General features: G+C 39.7%; 1 protein-coding gene and 1 long non-coding RNA gene across 2 annotated transcripts; one reads left to right on the top strand and one right to left on the bottom strand.

Annotated features, from left to right (window-relative positions):
• Positions 1–1,664: 1,664 nt before the first annotated feature.
• On the bottom strand, positions 1,665–4,389 carry LOC118927930 (uncharacterized). Its single transcript, XR_005031014.2, has 2 exons — positions 3,856–4,389; positions 1,665–3,229 (listed from the first exon to the last, which is right to left on the bottom strand). It is a non-coding gene; the product is annotated as an uncharacterized LOC118927930 (long non-coding RNA).
• Positions 4,390–4,494: 105 nt separating this feature from the next.
• Positions 4,495–13,647, top strand: PRPF38B (pre-mRNA processing factor 38B). Its single transcript, XM_036916629.2, has 6 exons — positions 4,495–5,022; positions 7,803–7,871; positions 8,173–8,324; positions 8,403–8,463; positions 10,480–10,703; positions 11,006–13,647. Exons 1-6 carry the CDS (start codon positions 4,747–4,749, stop codon positions 11,850–11,852), a joined length of 1,629 nt encoding a protein of 542 aa, XP_036772524.1. The 5' UTR covers positions 4,495–4,746; the 3' UTR covers positions 11,853–13,647.
• The last annotated feature ends 7,388 nt before the right edge of the window (positions 13,648–21,035 follow it).

Below are 21,035 nucleotides of genomic sequence, written 5' to 3'. Positions count from 1 at the left end.
ATAAGTGTCCTTTTCTTTAATGGTAGGTTTTATATATTTTTTACTGCAATTTTGAAATTTTTAAAGAAAAAATTAAAATAATTTGTGCAGTAGTCCCTGATATAGAGTTCTTGTTTTACTTGCTGTTGGATTATTATTGAACTTCAATTCTCATGTCCAGCTCTGTCTCAAATTTGCTTATTTTATTTTCCTAGTCTATTTTCTTAGTCTCCTACTCTCTGAGAGAGAGAAAATCGTCCTTGCCTTTGCCATTTTCGCCTCTCCCAAATCACCAAATCTTTACCTCTTCAAGCTGTCAGTTGCATCTGTTCCTCCCTACAACCAATCCGTAGCTTACTCTTTGTCGTCTCATCTCATTTTCTCATTAGGCCTAATCTTACTTCCTCCACCAGATTCTCAGTCTCACTGAGATAGATTGTATTATGCATTTTCACAAGTTTTAAGTCAAATAGACCTTAGACTTGACTGTTACTCTAACATTTGAAAATTTACTTACCTTCTCTGAATGTCAAATTTTTCAGTTGAAAAATGAGATTTAAATAAGTTGACACATTCAGTAAATATGTATAGTGTACCTATTACAGTCCAAGTATTGGTCTGAGTGAAAAAAACAAAGGTCATTCTCTTATGGCTCATCTTGTCCAGCAGGTGTAGGTGTCTGCCACGTAATAAGTGACCAAAAGTGATCCTGAATGTCAGCTTGAGCCTGATGCTAAGTATAACATGAAATATTTGGAGGTCTTGGGAGGGGTGATTATGTTTTGTATGTAAAAAAAATGTGAACAGTCTGTGGCCAGAAGGAAGAGTGTTACAATGAAGATGCACAAATTCTTTAACATCCTTGTTGAGAATGGGTCTATTCCTTCTCCTTTTGCATCCGGATGAGTTTTGTAGCTTTACCAATGAATAGAATACTGAAGTGCCAGTTTGGGGCCAGATGTTAAGAAACTGGCAACTTGTACTTCCTGTCCCTTGGAACACCCACTCCTGGAATCCAGATGCCATGCTGTGCCAGAGGAATAAACAGTCCCATGGGGAGATCCATTAGAGAGAAACCAAATCTGCCCCTGCCCCACTCCTAACCTCAGCTGACAGCATCAACCTGTGTTTTTATTAGCCATGTGAGTGAACCATCTTGAATACTCCAGACACAGTTGAGCTGCTTTAGCTAACTGCCTGGAGGCTACTAGAGCACTTTTCCCCAAATGCACAGAAAGCTGGAGTGTCTGAGAATTTACATCCCCGAGGTAGCATTTTGCTAATGACTGAGTGCTATGGATGTATGAAAGTCAGCTCCCTTGCCTCAAGTTAGAACAACAGAAGTTACTTCACAATAGAAGATACAGGAATGCCAATATGCACCTGACAAAATGTTCAACCTTAGTCATAAGAGAAATGTAAATTAAAACCACAGTGAGACACCACTACACACCCTTTAGAATGGCTACCATTTAAGAAAACTTACCATACCAAGTGTTGGTGAAGATGTGAATCAATTGGATTCTCATACACCACTGGTGGGAATGTGAAATTGTACAACCACTTTGGAAAAGGGTTCGGCTGTTTCTTAAAAAGTTGGAACACCTATCACTTGACCCAGTTACTCTACATGCTGGCATTTAGCCAAGAGAAATGAAAACATGTTCATACAGAGACAAGTACACAAATGTTCACAGCAGCTTTATTTTTAACAGCCCAAACTAGAAATCCAAATGCTCATCAGCAGACGACTGTATAAACAAATTGTGGCAAATCCAATACTGGAATACTATCCAGTAATAAAAACAAACTACAACCTGTTCATAGAAGCAACAAAAATGAATTTCAAAATTATGCTGAGTCAAAGAAGCTAGGCAAAAAGAGAACATAGTGTATGATTCCATTAATTTAAATTCAAGGAAGTGCAAACTAATCTATATTGACAGAGAGTGGCTGTCTGGGGATGGAGCTAGAGGACAGATGGATTACAAAAGAGCAGAAGAGAACAGCTGGGGGTAATGTATGATTGTTATCTTGATTGTGGTCATGGTTTAATGAGTCTGAATGTGTCCTTGGAAAACTCATATGCTGAAATCCTAACCTCCAAAAAATGATGGTATTAGGAATTGGGGCCTTTGGGAAGTGCTTAAATCATGAGGTACCTAATAAACAAGGGTAGGTTTGTCTAACACCCTTGACTGTTTATTTGTTCAATGAGATTAAGTGCTCTTATAAGAGAGTTCCAAAGAACTCCCTCACCCCTTCGAACATATAAGTACACAACTAGAACAGGCCAGCTATGAACAAGGAAGAGGACTGTCCCTTCATCTTGGACTCTAGCCTCCAGAATTGTGAGAAATAAATAACTGTTGTTTATAAGCTACCCAATCTGTAGTATTTTGTTATAGCAGCATGAATGGACCAAGGCAATGGGTGTGCACATGTCAACACCGATCAAACCAAACTTCCCAGTTTTATCCATATGCAATGTAGTGTTCCCAAATTAAGTATTACTAGTTTTTTTAAATGAGGACAATAGTAATATTTTCAGAATGTTATAGGGATTCATTGAATATGCTAAGCACTTTACCATAATGTCTGGTTCCTTTAGTTGATGTCACAGAAACTTTGTTATTAAACTTCAACCCCTCTACTGAGCTCTTTTTACTCACAGTCTAGGGGTAAATGAATGTCTTAGAATACATGGATCATATATGCTAAGAAATGTTTTGAAGATCATAGGATTTGGCATTAGAATATCACTACGTAAATTCAATAATCTCATCAAGGCAAAAAATACATGTAAAAAGAAGAACTGAATTTATTTTTATTTTTAACTTGGTAATTCATTAGAGGTTGGCATCAGCCATTTTCCTTGGGAAGTTAAGTTGGTGTAAGCTAATGTATAGAAAAACAAGCTCTACTAAGAAGGAAGCAAAATCCACTTCTCTCAAAGCTTCAGTTCCCCAATGTAAAATAAAGGAACTAGATAGAATGATCATTTATGTATTCTCCAGCTCTAAATACTAATCATTCCAATCATTCACTTATGTTTATCAATTATCATTCCTTACATTTTGAACCAGTCTTCAGGTTTGCCTCCTACTTCTCTCGTCTTCTCTCCCCTGATGGTTCATCTTCATCCAGGTGTGGATTTGCCCCAAGATTTGTCTTATCCTTTTCCTCTCTTCTGTGAATAAGCCGCTGAAATTTAAGATCTCCATCTTCAAACTTCCTGCCCCAGTGGTTTCTAGGAAAGAGTAGATGATAAAAATGGCTGCAAAGAGAAATCAAGTATGATAAAAATGAAAATGGTCATTGGATTTTTGGCAATTAGGATGTCACTGAGAGCCATCAAAGGTTTTGAGTAGGGAGTGCTGCACTTTTGGAATGATGAATTTGGCAACACTCTGTGAAGAATGGATTGGAGCCAGAGAATATTAGGAATATTAGCATCTTAAAGTAGACTTGGGGGTCACAGATGTAATTATGTAACCCCTGAATTTAAATGTCATTTAACTCCAAATGTTTTATCTTGGCACTTCCCAGTGGCACAATCCTTATTCAGCCATTAGCCTTCCATAAGCATACGTCCTGGCTCCTGTCGACTGAACTAGTCACCCTCTAACAAGCCTGATTTTCCCTTCTCCTCCTTATGCCCAGGCTGCTCTCTGCTGATAAAACTGCCCAGCCTAGTCATACCTACGGAAACCTAAGTGCGTCTTGTAGCCTTCTCTTAACTCCCAAACATCAGGAGCCTTCTCTAGGTTAACAGCACCTTTTGAAAGATGAGAGCAATTCTGACTCATTTTTACACCTCTCCCCCACCTCTTCTCACCGTCATCCCCCATTCACAGTGCTTCGCCCAGTATTTACCATCCAGAATGCATCCACAGAATGGAACTCGAGTAGGGAGGAAAGATAAAGACATCTAACAAATGCTTGGGGCATTCTACTAGGCGATAGTTACACTAGTTCTGTTAATGCTCAGCAAGATGTTATCCTGATCTTACAGTTGAATAAACTTAGGCTCAAACAGTAAGGCCTCGGGCCGGACATTACAGCCCAGCGGAGGGCAGAGAGATGTAATCACTGCATCGGAATTACACGAAGGAATGAGGTCCTAACCAACATCCCTTCCAGGGAATCTTAAAACTGTGAACGCGGAGACTCGGATACTCTATGGGAGTCAGAGTCACGAACTAGCAAGCACGTAGCCATGCGAAACCTTCCCTGCTCGGCCTTTGAGAGGAGAAGTTGGGCCCCTAATCCAATACTAAAACAAACGAATTAGGCCTAAATGCCCTCCCCTCGGCCCCAAATTGCCAGCGAAAAATCTCCCAAGCGCCCGGCACTGGAGAGCGCAGCAGCGACGGCACAGTGCTCCGAACGCGCGGAACTAGGAAGAGGAATCTCCGGCCCAACTGGGCGTCTCTGATTGGCCGCTGGCTCAGCTTAGACCTCTGGGCCCGTGCCGTCATTTCCGCCGGTCGCCATCTTGTTCCCAGGGGCAGTTGGCGGAAGAGATCGCGCTCCTGGGCCGCCGGCTCGCCTTCTGCCGGAGTTCTCGCAGCCCTAGTCTCGGCGTTTGCTCTGGCCCGGGGTCCATCTGTTGGTATCCCGGTTGCCCTCCCTCACCCGGCTGGGGCAGAGCGAGCGCCCCTCCTCCCGACGGCGGTCCATGGAGTAGGTCCCGGACCGTTGTCCCGAAGAGCGAGATCGAGCTTGGCCCCCTCCCCCTCCCTCCCTCCTTCCTACTGCCGCAACATGGCTAACAACAGCCCCGCGCTGACAGGCAACTCGCAGCCACAGCACCAGGCGGCCGCGGCCGCGGCCCAGCAGCAGCAGCAGTGCGGCGGCGGCGGCACCGCGAAGCCTGCGGTCTCGGGCAAGCAGGGCAATGTGCTGCCGCTGTGGGGCAACGAGAAAACTATGAACCTCAACCCCATGATCCTGACCAATATCCTGTCGTCGCCTTACTTCAAAGTGCAGCTCTACGAGCTCAAGACCTACCACGAGGTAGTGGACGAGATCTACTTTAAGGTACGAAGAGTCTGGGGCCGGGGCGGTGGCCTGGGGGCGGTTAAGTTCGGAGGAGGGGATACGGAGGAACCGGGCGGTGGCGGCCCCCTGAGGCTGGAGGCTCCGTAGGTGCGGGAAGGTGGGGCAGGGGGAGCGGTGTCTTGTTGGCCGGCATGGGGTCAGACTGGGGCCGCGCTCTCATTTCCTTTTCAGTTTGCGGGGCACGGAGAGCCCGCCACTACTCATCTCACTCCTCCCCCAGCCTCCTGCCCACCGCTGGGGGGAGGGGGATCTGGACGGGAGGGGTGGAGGAGAGGAGAAGAGAGTAACTGAAGCCTTTCAGCAGTTTGCAGTTTTAAAATTACTCTTTTGACGTGGATTTACTCAGCGCCAGCTTGTTGGTGCTGCACCCGTTCCCTCCCGGGCCAGGGCGTGTATTGATTTCAGTGATTGCCTTGTGTTGTTGGTATTCACTATCCGGTCCAGACAGGGTTATGGTCAGTGCGTGTGTCGCGCGGGGCTGGAGGGTTGAGGGTGGAGAGGTGCCAGTGCAAGAGGTATTCAGAAGGCCTGGAAATTTTCCCAGCAGGAAGTCAGGAGTAAGTGGTCTCAGTTACCTGTGCATTGGGCTTATTTAGAATTATCTGGGCCCTGGGCTTCTGCGGCAGGGTCGGTGCTGGCTTGGCTGTGCTGGGGAGCTCACCTGGCGCCTCCTCACTGCACTCTTGTCTCAGTTCTTGTTTCGTTAGCAGGATTGACTCAGTCTTGCAGCGAGGCTCGGAGCAGCCCAGGGTCGCAGGTAGAGGTATGCACTATTAATCATGCTCAATCGCCATGTATGCATTTCCCTGGTTAAATGAACGGCTAATTAGATTTTTTTTGGCCATCGGTTTTGGTCTTTCCTTAAACTAGGTAGGCTTTCTCCACTTCCCTGCAAATTATGTAATTTAAGAAATACCTTCCAGGCCTCCTAAGGTTAATTTGTATTTTAAAGAATATTACTGGTAGCCTTAAAGATTTTAAATATGTAAGCTAGAGCTGCTAATGGAATACAATCCGTTTTGTCTCTATTGACACTTAAAACACTTAACAGACCGCATGTTTTCTGTGATCTGCACATATCTATAAGGGTGCTAACAAAAGAAAATGCTGTTTTCTTTTAGGTTATGTTTTGTCCATCCCCACCCCAGTTAAGTCATGAGGTTATTGGGATTTGGGCGGGGTGGGGGGAGGGGAATAAGTTCTTTTGATACAAAACCGTATTTTAAAAATACAGTTCAACTTTGGGTATATAAAGTATACTGATATTTTGATATCCTCTTACAAGAGTATTGTAAGTAATTGTAATACTACAAACTAGTTTTTTAGCTTTTAAAAGGTAAGGTCTTTTTCACCATGGATACAATATGGCAAATATTTAACCCTTAGCTATATTTGTGTAGTAAACTTCAAACAGTCGGAAATTGGTTTCCTGCTCTTGCTGTGGCAGGTTCTGTTTAATGACAGACAAATGTTAATGCAATAGAGGAAAAATTTGTTTTCAAATTTCAAATACTGTGTTTTGAAACAAGATTGTACTAGAAATTATTTCAATTTAATTATAAAACTGAAGATTTTGGTTTTGTTCATATGTCCAGATTAAATAATTATTGAAATATGTAGACTTCCAGTTTTGTAAGTCCATTTTGTGTTGCATCCACCCCTTTGGGTAGCTTTTAAGTAATTGAAACATCTTTTACATACAGCAATCTGGAGGCTCAAGACGTGAAACAGTAAAGCAATACAGGAGTCCGCTGAGCAAAAGTGTAGTGCTTATATTTAAATGCATGCTTTTCTGGCTGCAGCCACTGAAGAGTATAAAATGTAACCATGGGTTGGTGGAAATACATAGTGAAAGAACATTTTATTTTTAAATTAAGAAGCAAACAGATATCTTAACCTTTACAAAACACCTTGAGTTTTATCTGTTGCAGAGTTAATTTTCTTTGCTATTTTTAGGTTAAGTTTGTGGTTTTTAAAGGGTACCCACCTTAGGAAAGGTGATATTGAGTATAATGACTAGTCCCACTTAGCTTTTGACACAGTTTATATTCTGGGAAAAAAATTGAATTGGTTCACAGGATTAGGCAGAAAATAAATTGTACACTAACTAGCAACAATGTTCTCTGTGTAGCTGTGGCTTTTGTAATTTCAACTTTAATCAGGAATGAACATAATGCCTGATCATGGTAAAAAAAAAAATACATATATACATGCATAAGGTTCCATAATTTTGCATCAGAAGTACCTTCTCTTACTGTTTTAGCATACATCAAGTTTTTATTTAAAATATTTTTATTTTATAATGAATTTTAAAGCACTGTAAGATTGAACTATTAAAGGTTAAAAAAAGTTTTTTTTGAAATAAATATTTAAGCTTTATTATTAGTTTTGCTTTAAGTTGGATCCTTAAATTCATTTTAAACTGAGATTTTTTAGAAGAAACTCATGGTAAGATACAAAGCTGAGAGTATTACCAAGTGTTTTTAATAAGTGTTTGAGACTAGAAATTCCTGGCTCCACATGTTTCAGCTACATGTATCCTTTAATGGGATTTCTCCACAAAGCTACTTGAATGGGATTTCTGTTCTGTAAAGCTGTTGAGGTTTTGTTAAACCCCAGTGGCTTTATTGGTACTCATTAACATGTCTTCCAAACTTTTGGAAGAGCTGCTCTATTGTGGACTTGGGTTTACTTTAATCACACTTAAAACAAAAATTCAAAGTATGAATATTTGTTGTGTTCCTCTTTTCTATTTTTAGGTCACACATGTTGAACCATGGGAGAAAGGAAGCAGGAAAACAGCAGGCCAAACAGGGATGTGCGGAGGGGTAAGTAGAAGTACGTGCATTTTTTCAGTATTTCTGTGTCTAATAACTAAGTTTATATTTAGAAAATTGAAAGTCTGACAATTCCTCAAATGACAGTCAATTGACAAGTCTTAGAAGCCCTTTTTTAATTTTTTAATCTAAATTCAAGTGCCTGGTGAATGGAGTTAGACAAGTATTACATTTTTATGCTCCATTCTTAGTTCTGGAGTATATTTTGTTAATATCTAACAGGATTACTCAATTGGTGTTAACTATCTCTCAGTTATTTTGCTTCTTTTTCTTAACTCTGTTTCCCCTAAAGGTTCGAGGTGTTGGAACAGGAGGAATTGTTTCTACAGCTTTTTGCTTGTTATACAAATTATTTACTCTGAAGTTAACTCGCAAGCAAGTGATGGGTCTCATAACACACACAGACTCTCCATATATTAGAGCCCTTGGATTTATGTATATAAGGTGAGCAAGTGTTTATCTGCATTTCCAATCAGTATCTCATTATAATTCACTTAAGCCTAATCGATCTTGTAATTCTAGGTACACACAACCCCCTACAGATCTGTGGGATTGGTTTGAATCCTTCCTTGATGATGAAGAGGTATGTCAACAAGGGTAATAATTAGTTTTCTTCTGATTACTCTTACATAGGTTTAATGTCTTCTAGAATTTACTGTAGTTAAACATATTTCACTGAAATACTTTAAGAATTAATGTCCTTTTACTAAGACTTGATGCATTCTTTTATATCTTAGGTGAGATTTCTTACGTTTTCTTATTTCTTAATCATTTAATGTATTTTGGTGACTTGAAATTTTCTCTTCCTGTATTCTGTGTATTGCATTGATCTTGTATAGTTGATAGTGACTTCTTAAGGTGGGCCATGCTAGAGATTGAAGTGATAAGACATGCACATAGAATACTAATACAGCTTTTTTTCTTGGAACTTTTCAGTTCTTTATCCTCTTCTTCCAAATATTAATGTTACCACTTGGATAGATGTGCAGAATTGAATAGCTAAGTGGGACTAAATTGGCTGTTTGGATGCCTTTTTTAAGGTGACCAAAATACTTCATTTCTAGCTTTCTGACTCCTGTTATATTAAACATATTTATAAAGCTGGAAAGAAAACTTTCATTTAAACTAGTTAAAATTTAAAATAAAATTATAAATCTAGTTTGCCATTCAAGCTTAATGGGATTGAACTTGTTATGTATGTTCAGAAGGGAAAAGTTACTTTGGGAAACATCACTGTGTGAGATTTAAATCTCATATGTATTAATAAACCTAAATGGTGAAGTCCAAAATTTCAAAAAAATACTTCTTCCCCCACCACTAATTTATATTTTAAGGTTCACAAAGTAAACTGAGTGTTGTGTTTCAGTAGTCCTGTTTAAAAGTTTGCCAAATAATTCATTGACTTAAAGGATAATTGTAATAGAAATCGTCCTAGTGCGTTTTTATTATTACATGCACACCTAAAAAAAAACTCAGTCATGTAGACATGGAGAACTTTTCTCTGTATTTTTTGGGGGGTGCTGTTTTCATTGAGCTATTTACTTACTATCTCAGAAGAAGCAAAACTGTGTTAGGTGACAAATCACAATCTTCATAAAGTTTTTTATTTTTAGATGAGATTTTTCAGGCCAAAGCACTTCTCCCTTCTATATTTAAAAAGCATGTCTGTCTCCTCTTCATAATTGGTATTGTATTAGGTTTGTTTCTGAATGCTTCTATTTAATCTGTTTTTTTACTGTGTTTACAAACCTGAGGATCTCTACTTAAGCTAACTTATTGTTTTCTTCCTTAGATATCTGCAGCGATTATATTTGGAAATACTGTATATCTGAACACTTAAATGTGTGTGAGTGCAAGCAGTTTTACCTTTAGCTCTTGTTTTCCTGTTTAGATAACAAATCTCACTTTCCTTGTGTGCTTGCACTATAGGTTTGGGACTGACAATAGCTGACTAACATGTCCTGAGCTGTGAGAGGGCATAGCAAGAAGGCCTTCATGCGGTAATGACCCTTTTCAGAGACAATGGTCATCATGGATTATGCGTTTCCAATTATTTGTTCATTTATTTATTTTCTACATAACTCTAAATTAGAAACCTCACTGCTTCATGGCAGTTGGTTTGCTATTGCTTCCAGTTTTATTAGGGCTTCATTTTATATTAATAGCTGTTAAAAGAAAAACTTTAGACAGGAATTATTTGAAGTAGTTCATATGTAGCTAGGTTACAGTGCTAGGAATGATGTGTGCAAACATGTCCACAGAAAGAAATATTATTTAGTAGGTATGTGGAATGTAAATTTAAGTTGGTTGTTCCACGTAGTTTGATTCTCTAAGGGGCTGTTCCATGTTCTTGTTAACTGAGTGAGGTCAGCTCTGTCTGTCCCCATGAGGCTGCAGGGGTCGTTCTCACCTGCATGCACACACTGAGCCTGAATGTTTGTATCATTCATTACCAGATTAGAAGGGTACACAAATTGAAGTTTTTCCAATAGAATTTTTTTGTATGTGAGATTCCAAAGATGGTGATATTTTTTATAGTATTCATGTTTTGGTTGAAATACTTTTTTTGACGGCTAGGGTATCTTCTGTGTTTCTGTAGGACCTAGATGTGAAAGCTGGTGGAGGCTGTGTAATGACCATTGGAGAAATGCTCCGGTCTTTTCTCACAAAACTGGAGTGGTTTTCTACCCTGTTCCCAAGAATTCCTGTTCCAGTTCAGAAGAATATTGATCAGCAGATTAAAACCCGGCCTAGAAAAATCAAGAAAGATGGGAAGGAAGGTGCTGAGGAAATAGACAGACATGTTGAACGTAGACGTTCAAGGTAATGTAACTCTTCAATTGCACTTATTTTTAAGGTATACTTTGTACTCTACAAAGGTCCTTGGCAATCAGTGGCAAGTTCTTTGGAAATTTTGTTTATAGTCTACATTTTATTAGTTTGTGTTCTGCTTTCAGGGCATTTTCAACAAAATTATGCATCTGTAAATGAGAACTAGCAAATTTTTTGCCTTTATTATTGACATGCTATGTAACTTGGGAACCTAAGTAAATGACACTGATGAACATTAAGTTTTAGAGTATGCTTTATTCATTGAAATTCTCTTCTCTCTCCTCAAATATTAGGTCTCCCAGGAGATCACTGAGTCCACGAAGGTCCCCAAGAAGATCAAGAAGTAGAAGCCATCATCGGGAGGGCCATGGGTCTTCTAGTTTTGACCGAGAATTAGAAAGAGAGAAAGAACGCCAGCGACTAGAGCGTGAAGCCAAAGAAAGGGAGAAAGAAAGGCGAAGATCTCGAAGTATTGATCGGGGCTTGGAACGGAGGCGTAGCAGGAGTAGAGAAAGGCATAGAAGTCGTAGTCGAAGTCGTGATAGGAAGGGGGATAGAAGGGACAGGGATCGGGAAAGAGAGAAAGAAAATGAAAGAGGTAGAAGACGAGACCGAGACTATGACAAGGAAAGAGGTAATGACCGAGAAAAGGAGAGAGAACGGTCTAAGGAACGGCGAAGTAGGGGTGAGGTAGAAGACAAGAAACATAAAGAAGACAAAGATGATAAGCGGCACAGAGATGACAAAAAAGATTCCAAGAAAGAGAAAAGGCACAGCAGAAGTAGAAGCAGAGAAAGGAAGCACAGAAGCAGAAGCAGAAGCAGAAATGCAGGGAAAAGAAGTAGAAGTAGGAGCAAAGAAAAACCAAGTAAACATAAAAATGACAGTAAAGAAAAACCAAACAAGCGAAGTCGAAGTGGCAGTCAAGGAAGAACTGACAGTGTTGAGAAAGCAAGAAAACGGGAACACAGCCCCAGCAAAGAAAAATCTAGAAAGCGTAGCAGAAGCAAAGACCGTTCCCACAAACGAGATCACAGTGATAGTAAGGACCAGTCTGACAAACATGATCGCCGAAGGAGCCCAAGTATAGAACCAGAGAGCCAAGAAAAACAGCATAAAAACAAAGATGAGACTCCATGAAAGTTTTTTTGTAAAAGTGGATCACATTGAATCCTATAAATGTTTGATTAAATCTGCTTTTTTCCCCCTTCCTGAGTTGAGATTGTGCAGTAGCTAATGCACTCTTCAAGCTCCCTGTAGGCTGCATTTTCATTTCCTCTTCTGTGTAGGGAAGTGCCTTTGTAATCCCATTTATTGCGTTGATGTTTTCACCCAGTTGTTGAGTTTGATACATGATGCACAGATTGTTCTTGCATTTTTATTGTTTGTTTTTGAGATGTACAGTCTGTACATATGTCCTGAAAATGTTTTAATTCCTTTGGCATGGTTGCCATGTTGGTTAAATTTGTATAAGGCAATAAACTGCCACTAATTCTATTTTTGTTTTGTAGGTGTGGGATTATGGTTTGTGTACTGAAGTTAGCATGGCTGTGCTTTTCGTAATAGAATGCTAAAGACTTTGAGAATGGATCTTAGATGTCTATTATAGGAGAATTACGTGCTTTCAATGTACATGAAGGCAGCAGTTGTAGGATTAACATTCTTGTCTACTGTATATTATCTTAGAAGGCTCTTGTTAATACGTTATACTTCATATTCTCCACAGTTAACTTTAGAGAGAATTTATGAGAAGTTAGTTTCTGATGCAGAGGTTTAAATTAGGCTGTGATTTTATCAAAAGTCCTTTTAGCATTCTACCTCAAAGGGACACTGTTAGTATGCCTAAAATTTGCTCACCCAGTTGTTTTTTATTTGAAAAAAATACATGACATACAACCTTTTTTTCTTGGATTTCTCAGATTTTAAAGTACTATGTTAAAGGAAAAATTAATTGTCTAAAGCCTAACATTCTTGGAGCACCCCTGTACTAACATGATATTGGGAGAGGGTGGGGCAGGTAGTAGAAAAACAGATTTAAGCCTCAAGCTTCCAAAGCATTTTTATAAATGGAAAATACTTAAATTATGAAAAACAGCTTGGTATAGTGTCCTTTTTTTAAAATTCAGAACTTTTTTTTATTGATAATGAAGATTGCTGTTTGAGTTTTAAAAGTTAATCTAGAACAGAAGTATTAAAAGTAATGCTATGCTGCATTATTTGAGATTGTCAGCAAATTATTTGATAGATTGTTCTTATGACTTGTATTCTGATTACAGAGAACGATCATGAGTGTGGAATAAATACTGGATTAAATCCTCTATGCTGGGTGTTGGCCTTATCCCCCTTTTGTCAACATTCAAAAAAAATATTTTTGTGAAAGTTGATAAAATGTTAGTAACTGAGTAACTTGGTGTTGAGGGGTGCCTCAGTGCCCAGATGACAAGTGAATTTTAAACATGTAAACTAGAATGGACTTGATGATAGTCAGTGGTCCTTACTGGGTTTCTTAGTCATGGCAGCTCATTGTCAGTGGGTGTACTGAGTCCCTAGCTGATTCTTTGGATTGGGTGATTAGTTTCATATCACAGGTGCTTATTGAGGTACTTTACATTTAATTTACAGATTAGAATTCATTTGAAATTTGCACTTGGAAAGACGGAAGTTATCCAGTTCTTTTTAGAACAGAGAAGTAGAGACCCAAAGTGATTTGTTCAATCAGTGCCAGGACTAAAAGTTGTGTTCCTGACAATGTATACTACCTGACATTTCTCTTCTTTCACTGTTTATATCACCCAACCTTTGGGCACTCAGAAGCCACCTTGTGAAAGTGTTAAATGAAGCAAATGAGTACATTTGGAAGAGTCCTATCATATGTGGGCTTGAATACCTACCTAACTTCAAAAAAAAAACTCATTAAATGAATTCCTCTGTGAAATCGCTATGTATGTTTTTTTAAGAGAAGATTCAGTCATCTTGCCTTTTAAGTTGTGCATCAAGTGAAGACAGTGTGTAGAAATGAGAAGACTTTGAATATGAAAACCAATATATTACATGAAAATAGCTTTAGCATTCCTAAATTCATGGTGCTACTCTTGAATACAGTGTACCTCACATGTTAATTCAACTGTTTTAGGCAAAATGTGGAAAGAATTTGTTTCAAATAGAGGTGAAAGTGCTACATTTATCATTTCCTACAGTAACAAAATGTTGATAGCCAGTGATCCTAAAGTGAAAAGTGCCACTTCAGAAGTATTTGCAAAGTGCTGTGAGATCTCATAGGATGGAATGATGGAGGAATTTCAGAGACAAGACTACCAGGGAAAAAGTGTCCTTCCTCCTAAAATCAGCTCTACTGAAGAGCTGCATTTGATTTCACATGATTTTTAATGTTTGCTTTTGAGGAACATTTTGATAGAGCATGTAAGTAATACTGTTAATGCCAAGTATATACATGATTTAAATTGGAGAGTAGCTTTCTAAACGGGAAACAAGTGGCTGTTAAAGAATTCTCAGGATTATGTGTTGCAACATGAGAAACTTGAAAAGCTTTTGATAGAGCTTATTTTAGGAGCCTCCATCCAGTTTTTCTCAGCTTACTGAAATGATGTTGCCTTTTCATATATAAATATCTTTCACCTGTTTTCTAATGTTCAATTTGCAGTTAAATTCTCTCCGTGGGTTAGTGTATTACCAATCTTGAAATTTTAGTATAAAACTTCCATTTTAATGCCCAATTTATAATTTATTAGTTGGGTTTAGTTTCTTAGTTCTCTAAGTGATTCTTAACCTTTGAGTTATGGGCTCCATTTTAGGAATCTAATGAAAGTTACAAAACATGTCTAGAAAAATAAAAGTACTTTAAAATGCATGCAACTTGAAAGCTAATCTGTAGGGCTTTAGTGCCGTTTACTTAGAAATTTTTAAAAAGCTGTGCTTAGGTGTTGAGTGATAGGGAATGAAGGCAAATTTTAAGTTACTGAGAATGTCCCCAAGGGTCCAAAGGCAATAGCTTGTTTTTGTTTTTAACTTAAAAGATGAAATGGGAAAACAGTATTGGTATTCACCTTCTCCAAAACAGTTGTCCTTTATGAATATAAATTTTTCAGTGGAGCCCAGACACTAGCTGTGTCTTTAAGTTTTCAACTGATGCCAATGTCTAGCCTCAATTAAACGACTACTGGCTGAACAGTTTTCACTTGGTTATATTGACAAACTGATGGGTTTTTAATTGCTTCTAGTCCTAATCCCGGTTCTTTAATCTTGTAAATGATGAATTCAGCCTTGAATAACTAACCCAATTAGAGGGCCTCTTCAGCAGAGCTGATTTTAGGAGAAAGGAAACTTTTTCCCTGGTGGTCTTGTCTCTGAAATTCCTTCATCATTCCATCCTATGAGATCTCACAGCACTTTGCAAATACATCTGAAGTGGCACTTTTCACTTTAGGATCACTGGCTATCAGCATTTACTGTAGGAAATGATAAATCAACTGAAAAATGTTACTGTCATGGCTGACTGAAAATCTTGTTTCTTGGCACATTGGTAGTTGAAGGGTTTCTATTACATAGTCATGATGTATAATGCACAGGTGAAACGTATCCACCTTGGGGAGGTCGTCTTTTCATCCTATTGCAACAAATAAGTTAATACTCCATGTTACAGTTGACCTTAAAACATCAGTTAACATGAAAGCCATGAGGTTTTAACACAAAGATTAGGGAGAGAAATCTTGAGATTTCTTTCCTGAAGGGGGCTGAGAACACACTGATGGGCACATCACAAATCAGTGGTGATCTCTGCACAAGGCTCAGTAGACCTCCATTTCCCAGAAGGGGTCGGACCACCCTTCATTCAGGAAAAAATTCACTGAACTAGTTCTTGGACTGGATTTCTGCAAGGAAATCCTCACTCAAGCTCCATAGTCTGGCTATTCTGAGGTGAAATTTTTTACTGGATCCGTAGATTTAGTCACACCTTTGCCCCCAACCACCAGTCCCGCCCTCCTAATTTCCCAAATAAAATCTAAGTAAAAACAGTGCCTGCTGAGCAAAAATAAGAGGTTCTCTTGCCCTCTCCTTCCCTCCTATTCAGTAATTATCTGAAATCACCAGTGTCCTGAATATTCAGTAGTATCAACAGGAAATTTCTTAAATGCTGGATACATCCAGCCAGTCCAAGAACTACTTAAGTGAATTTCTTTCTAAATAAAGTGTTCTATTCGACCCATGTTCTGGGAAATGGAGGTCTGCTGAGCCTTGTGCAGAGACCATCACTGATTTGTGGTGTGCCCACCATCGATGTGCTCTCAGCCCCCTCCACCCCTCACTGCCTTGCTTTGTGATGCTGGGCCCAGCCCTTTCATAAACATTTGTCTTGCCTGCTGACAATGTTACCACTTGTCGGTCCGTGATGCTGGAGGGATGCTGTAGAAGAAAGGAGCTTCTCTCCCTGGTTCTGGTGGGATTTTTCTTCTGTAGCATAGAGGGGCCAGTGGCATGTAGGGCACCCAGTGGCACCTCAATGGGTGGTCCCCAGCAAGCCCACCGGTCCCCTTGCTAACTTCCCAGCAAGTCTTGCTGGTGCCCTAGCAGACAACCTCACAGTCCCAGTAAGTTTTGAGGCACCCCAGTAGGTAGCTTCCTAACTAATTTTGTTGATATCCCTACCTCTCCAACCCTGGGCTTCAGTAGCTCAGCAAGTGGGTCTCAACCATACCCTCACCAACCAAGTCTGAATCTCAATCTTGCAAGAGAACCTCAGCCAAATTTGTACCTTCCTTGGGTACTCTGCTTCAGCGCTAGAGGTTGGCTGCTCCTGTATTCTTAGACACTATGCCTGTATTCTTAAGAGTTCTGTTCACCCTTTGTAGTTAATCCCCTGTTACTCATTAGTAATTCTTCATATCAAGGTTGCCTTGTTCAAACTACTGTGTTTTCTATCTCCTGGCTGGAGCCTGGCTGATAAGAGTAGACTAAGATACCAATCATAATGGTGCCACCTCAAGCTGGTTGATAACCCTGGTGTAGTCTAGTGTAAAGAGCTCAATCCAATAAATTTGTTGAGAATTATGTAAGTGAATCAGGCTGGCTCCTTCCAAAATGTTGAGACCTCAGCAAGAATTGTGTAGTCCTTAGAAGAATGGACAAGACTTGTCTAGTTGTCATATGAGGATGCCCACATGAAAGAGATACCACAATATAATACCACCCTGAAGCTGCCTCACTTCCTGCTGGCTTCCTAGTTTTTTTTTTCTACTCCTGTCAGTGAATATCCTTGCAGTTTCTTTGTTTTCCTTAGGATGGCGTGAGTTCTCTTCCTTGGAAGTCACAAGCCTAATCTTGGTTTCTTTTATCGTAATTATCAGGGCCTTGACCACGGAAGGTTTTCTTGACATTTAATTCTTATCTATCTGTGCTCAGCAGATAGAAATGTCATCACTGCATTGGACTTGACAAAGAAATAAAAAGTTCCAGCTACAATTGCTTTTCCTTGGTAGAAATGGTCTGCTCAAGGTCAGAAGAGGGATGTATGGGTATGGTGGAAGGATAGAGTTTGAATCAGGGTCACTGTAAATCTCGTGGTGTCCAATCTTTATGGACAATTATTCCTACTCCATATTCCTTGTATATCAGTAAACAAATCTTGTATTTTCCCTTAATGTCTACTGCAAACTTTCACTGGTTTCTTAAGTCTCCTACTCCACCTCAACACAATACCACTTCACACACACAAATGATCAGGTGAAAAAATCCCAAAACGAAAAGGGGATTAGGGGGCACTATAATTAGCAATCACAATACAGGTAGGTCACAGGGAAGGCAAGTACAGCACAGAGAAGACAAGTAATGACTCTATAGCATCTATGCTGATGGACAGTGACTGCAATGGGGGGGTGGGGCGGGGACTTAATAACATGGGTGAATGTTGAAACCACAATGTTACTCATGTGAAACCTTCGTAAGATTGTGTATCAATGATACCTTTTTTTTTTTTTTGAGAGGGCATCTCTCATATTTATTGATCAAATGGTTGTTAACAACAATAAAATTCTGTATAGGGGACTCAATGCACAATCATCATTCAATCCCAAGCCTATTTCTCAACAGTCTCCAATCTTCTGAAGCATAACAAACAAGTTCTTTCATGGTGAACAAGTTCTTACATAGTGAATAAGTTCTTACATGGTGAACAGTGCAAGGGGAGTCATATCACAGAAACTTTCGGTTTTGGTCATGCAATGATACCTTAATTTAAAAAAAGAAAAGAAAAGTCCTTCAATTTGCTGGCTTCTCTGCCCAGAACTGCAAGATTAGCTGCAGTGACATCTATCCTTTTTTCCTCTTTACTTCCCTCTTTTTGATCCTTCGGTTAAATGTTGCAAATTATGCCCTAGGCTTATACTTCTATCTTTATGCTCTGAATCACATTCATTCATTCATTTGGCAGAGGCTGTCAAGTGTTCAATGTCCTTTCTTACCTTCTTCCATAGGAATAGAATTTTTCCACTGGGTATGGCTTTTTTTTTTTTTTTTTTTTTGGCTTGACATAATCATGATACCAACTTCTGACCTATGGGATGTAAAATGGCAGCAGGAACCTTTCTTGAGAGCTTGCTGTTCAGCTTTTTTGTCTCTCCCTTGATTGACTTCTGCTCCTTAGAACTTTGGTATGATAGCTTGAGCTTTATCTTGGAACTAGAAAAAGGGCATCATCCTAGGGATGGCAGACTCAAAAACTGAAAGAGCCTGGGTCCCTGAGGACTCCATGGAATAGAATTGCCACACCAGTCTTGGATACTCTGCCTCCACTATTTTATTTTATATCAGAAAGAACATAAATTATGTTTATGCCACTCTCTTATGTCATGCTCAGCAAAACCTAATCCTAATCTCACAGATTTGGTATCTGGAATTGTATGCCAAGTACCAAACCTTAAAATATTTAGCAGTAGCTTCATAAAGGTGGTTGTATGTCATGAAGCATAGACACAGGTATTGTGGGCTAGAGAGCTGATGGCTCTTGTTATGCAGCATCCTAATATTTTATCCCTGTCATTCCAGACCCTTGCCTTTATCTTTTATTGTCAGCCCTCTCCCGGCCTTTGTATTAATTGACTACTCTGAACCTTAACATTACCCTATCAGTACACTAAGCATGTTTAAACAGACTCACTCTTGTAGCTGTTTCCCTTCTCAGTTGTCTTAGCTCCACTCCCCTCAGGAACTAAACCCCAGCATTTACTATTTTGCAGAATCTCATTTTTGAGAGGAGAATTTCAAACAGCTGGTAAATTTAGTAACTCAAAGTTTTAAAGTAAATTTATATTACAAAATGATGGCTTTATTTGCACTGTTTCCCAGTGGAACTGTTCAGCCATAACACTCATAACCTATTTGACAACCAAGAATTTGACATTAGCCAGAAATCAGTTGCTATCATCCAATCATTGTACTTCCAGACCGTTGTTTCTCCCTCTTCTCTGAACCTGCTAGCCCCTCTAAAGTTCATCAGATTAAGTCATCCTCTATACCACAACTGTTCATGTCATCCACAGACCTTGAAAGATACTCCCCTAATATTTAAAATTTTAGAGTCTAACAAATGTCTCAATACCTTTTTCCTCAGTATTCCTGCCAATGTCCATTAAACAATCTTTCCAACACCCAGGTCTCTCAATTTCTTGATCTTCTGACCACAGTGGTTTTTTTCTTCCACCTGACCTCTGATGCCAGTTCTCATGGTTACATCCTAGAACTGACCATTACCAATAACTGAAACTTCTCCACAGTTTCCATTTCAAGCATCCCATTCTCTAATCACTAAGCACCTACATTTTCTGCTTATTTCCCCCTAATACCCTTTCCAATGATTCTTTAACCCACTGGGTCCTCCAATCTATTGTCCCTGCCAACTTTTCACTCCATTGCATTCCAGTCCCCTTAGCGTCCATGGTAGTGAGCCATTGCAAGCCTAACTTCCATGCCCATCCAGCTTAGTTTCCACAGTCCAATAATGTAAATCACTCCCTTGAAATGCCCTCCATTCCCTTGCTGCCATCTTTCTCCATTATACTTATCTAGTAATACCCTAGTCCTTTTTAGATAAACTCTCAGCCTACTCTGAGCCTGCACACGAGTGGCTGAAAAGACTGGAGAGCATATGCAATCATGCTGACTGGCACTTCCAGCCTCACTCTCATCCGGTCCCGGTGGAAGCCATAGTGCACCATTCGGATCTCCCTCCAGAGTTGTCCTGAATTCAGGCAAGGAGCACTTCTATTTTCTTCACCTCCCAGTCTTTAGATGGGGCTGTCCCAGGGAAGAGGGTGCGACTTTGAGCAAGGCAGCTCTTGCTCAGAAAAAAACAGGGTAAGTCTGAGAGAGACTCAGCTAGAGCTGTCAGCCACAACAGTCCCCAAGCCAAGGGGATGAGTGCCTGCCTTATTCTAGCCAAGCCCTCCTGCTTCTCAGGGCCCTTGCCCATGCTCTTCCTTCTGCCTGGCATTCTCTACCTGTTTCCAAAGGACTCATCCTACTTCCCTGGGGCCTGTGCCAAAGAAGCCCCTTGTTGCTAGAGAAGCCTTCCCTGGCCACAGTGTATAAACCAAACTATCCCTCCATATTCTCTCCTGTTTTCTACTTTATCTTTCTTCATAACATTTAGCAACATCTGACATCTTAGATATGTATCACTTCAGCTGCTTATTTGGATTTCCTCTTAGAGTATATGCTCCTGAGAGCAGGGCTCTGGTTTGCTCATGTTTATATCCCCAGTGTCCAGAATAGTTCCTAATGGACAGTAGGTACTCAATATATATATTTGGAGGCACAAACAAAAATGCCTTAACTCATAGAAGGCAAGAGTGGTTCAGTGGGAGGATCTTAGAGTGTTGGAATTAGACTGAGTTTTTAAAACAACTTTATTGAGGTAGAACTGACACAATAAATTGCACTTATTTAAAGCATAAACTCATTGTTTTGATATGTATACACTCATGGAGCCATAACCACAATGCAGATAATGAACATAGGCTTCATCCCCAAGAGTTTCCTCTTCCACTCTTGAAATCCCTCCTTCCCACCCTTTCCCATTCCCAGGCAACCATTGCTTTCTGTTGTGTATTTTGCATTTTCTAGAATTTTATATAATTGGATCAAATATTCTATATGTACTTTTTTGGCCTGGCTTTTTTCATTCAGCATAATTATTTGGAGATTCATCCACACTGAGTGTTTCAAAATTTTGTTCCTTTTTTGCTGAGAAATATTTCATTTGTTTATCAGTTCACCTTTGTAGATGGACATTTGGTGTACTTACAGTTTGGG

This window comes from Manis pentadactyla, chromosome 4, assembly GCF_030020395.1.
Source record: "Manis pentadactyla isolate mManPen7 chromosome 4, mManPen7.hap1, whole genome shotgun sequence".
NCBI classification, from domain to species: Eukaryota; Metazoa; Chordata; class Mammalia; order Pholidota; family Manidae; genus Manis; species Manis pentadactyla.
This window is presented reverse-complemented; position numbering and strand designations above follow the sequence as displayed.

Coding starts and splice junctions, on each gene's coding strand:
- PRPF38B (XM_036916629.2), top strand. CDS start 4,747: ATGGCTAACAACAGCCCCGCGCTGACAGGCAACTCGCAGCCACAGCAC. Junction 5,023..7,802: donor TGGACGAGATCTACTTTAAG/GTACGAAGAGTC, acceptor TTCTATTTTTAG/GTCACACATGTTGAACCATG. Junction 8,325..8,402: donor CTTGGATTTATGTATATAAG/GTGAGCAAGTGT, acceptor TTGTAATTCTAG/GTACACACAACCCCCTACAG.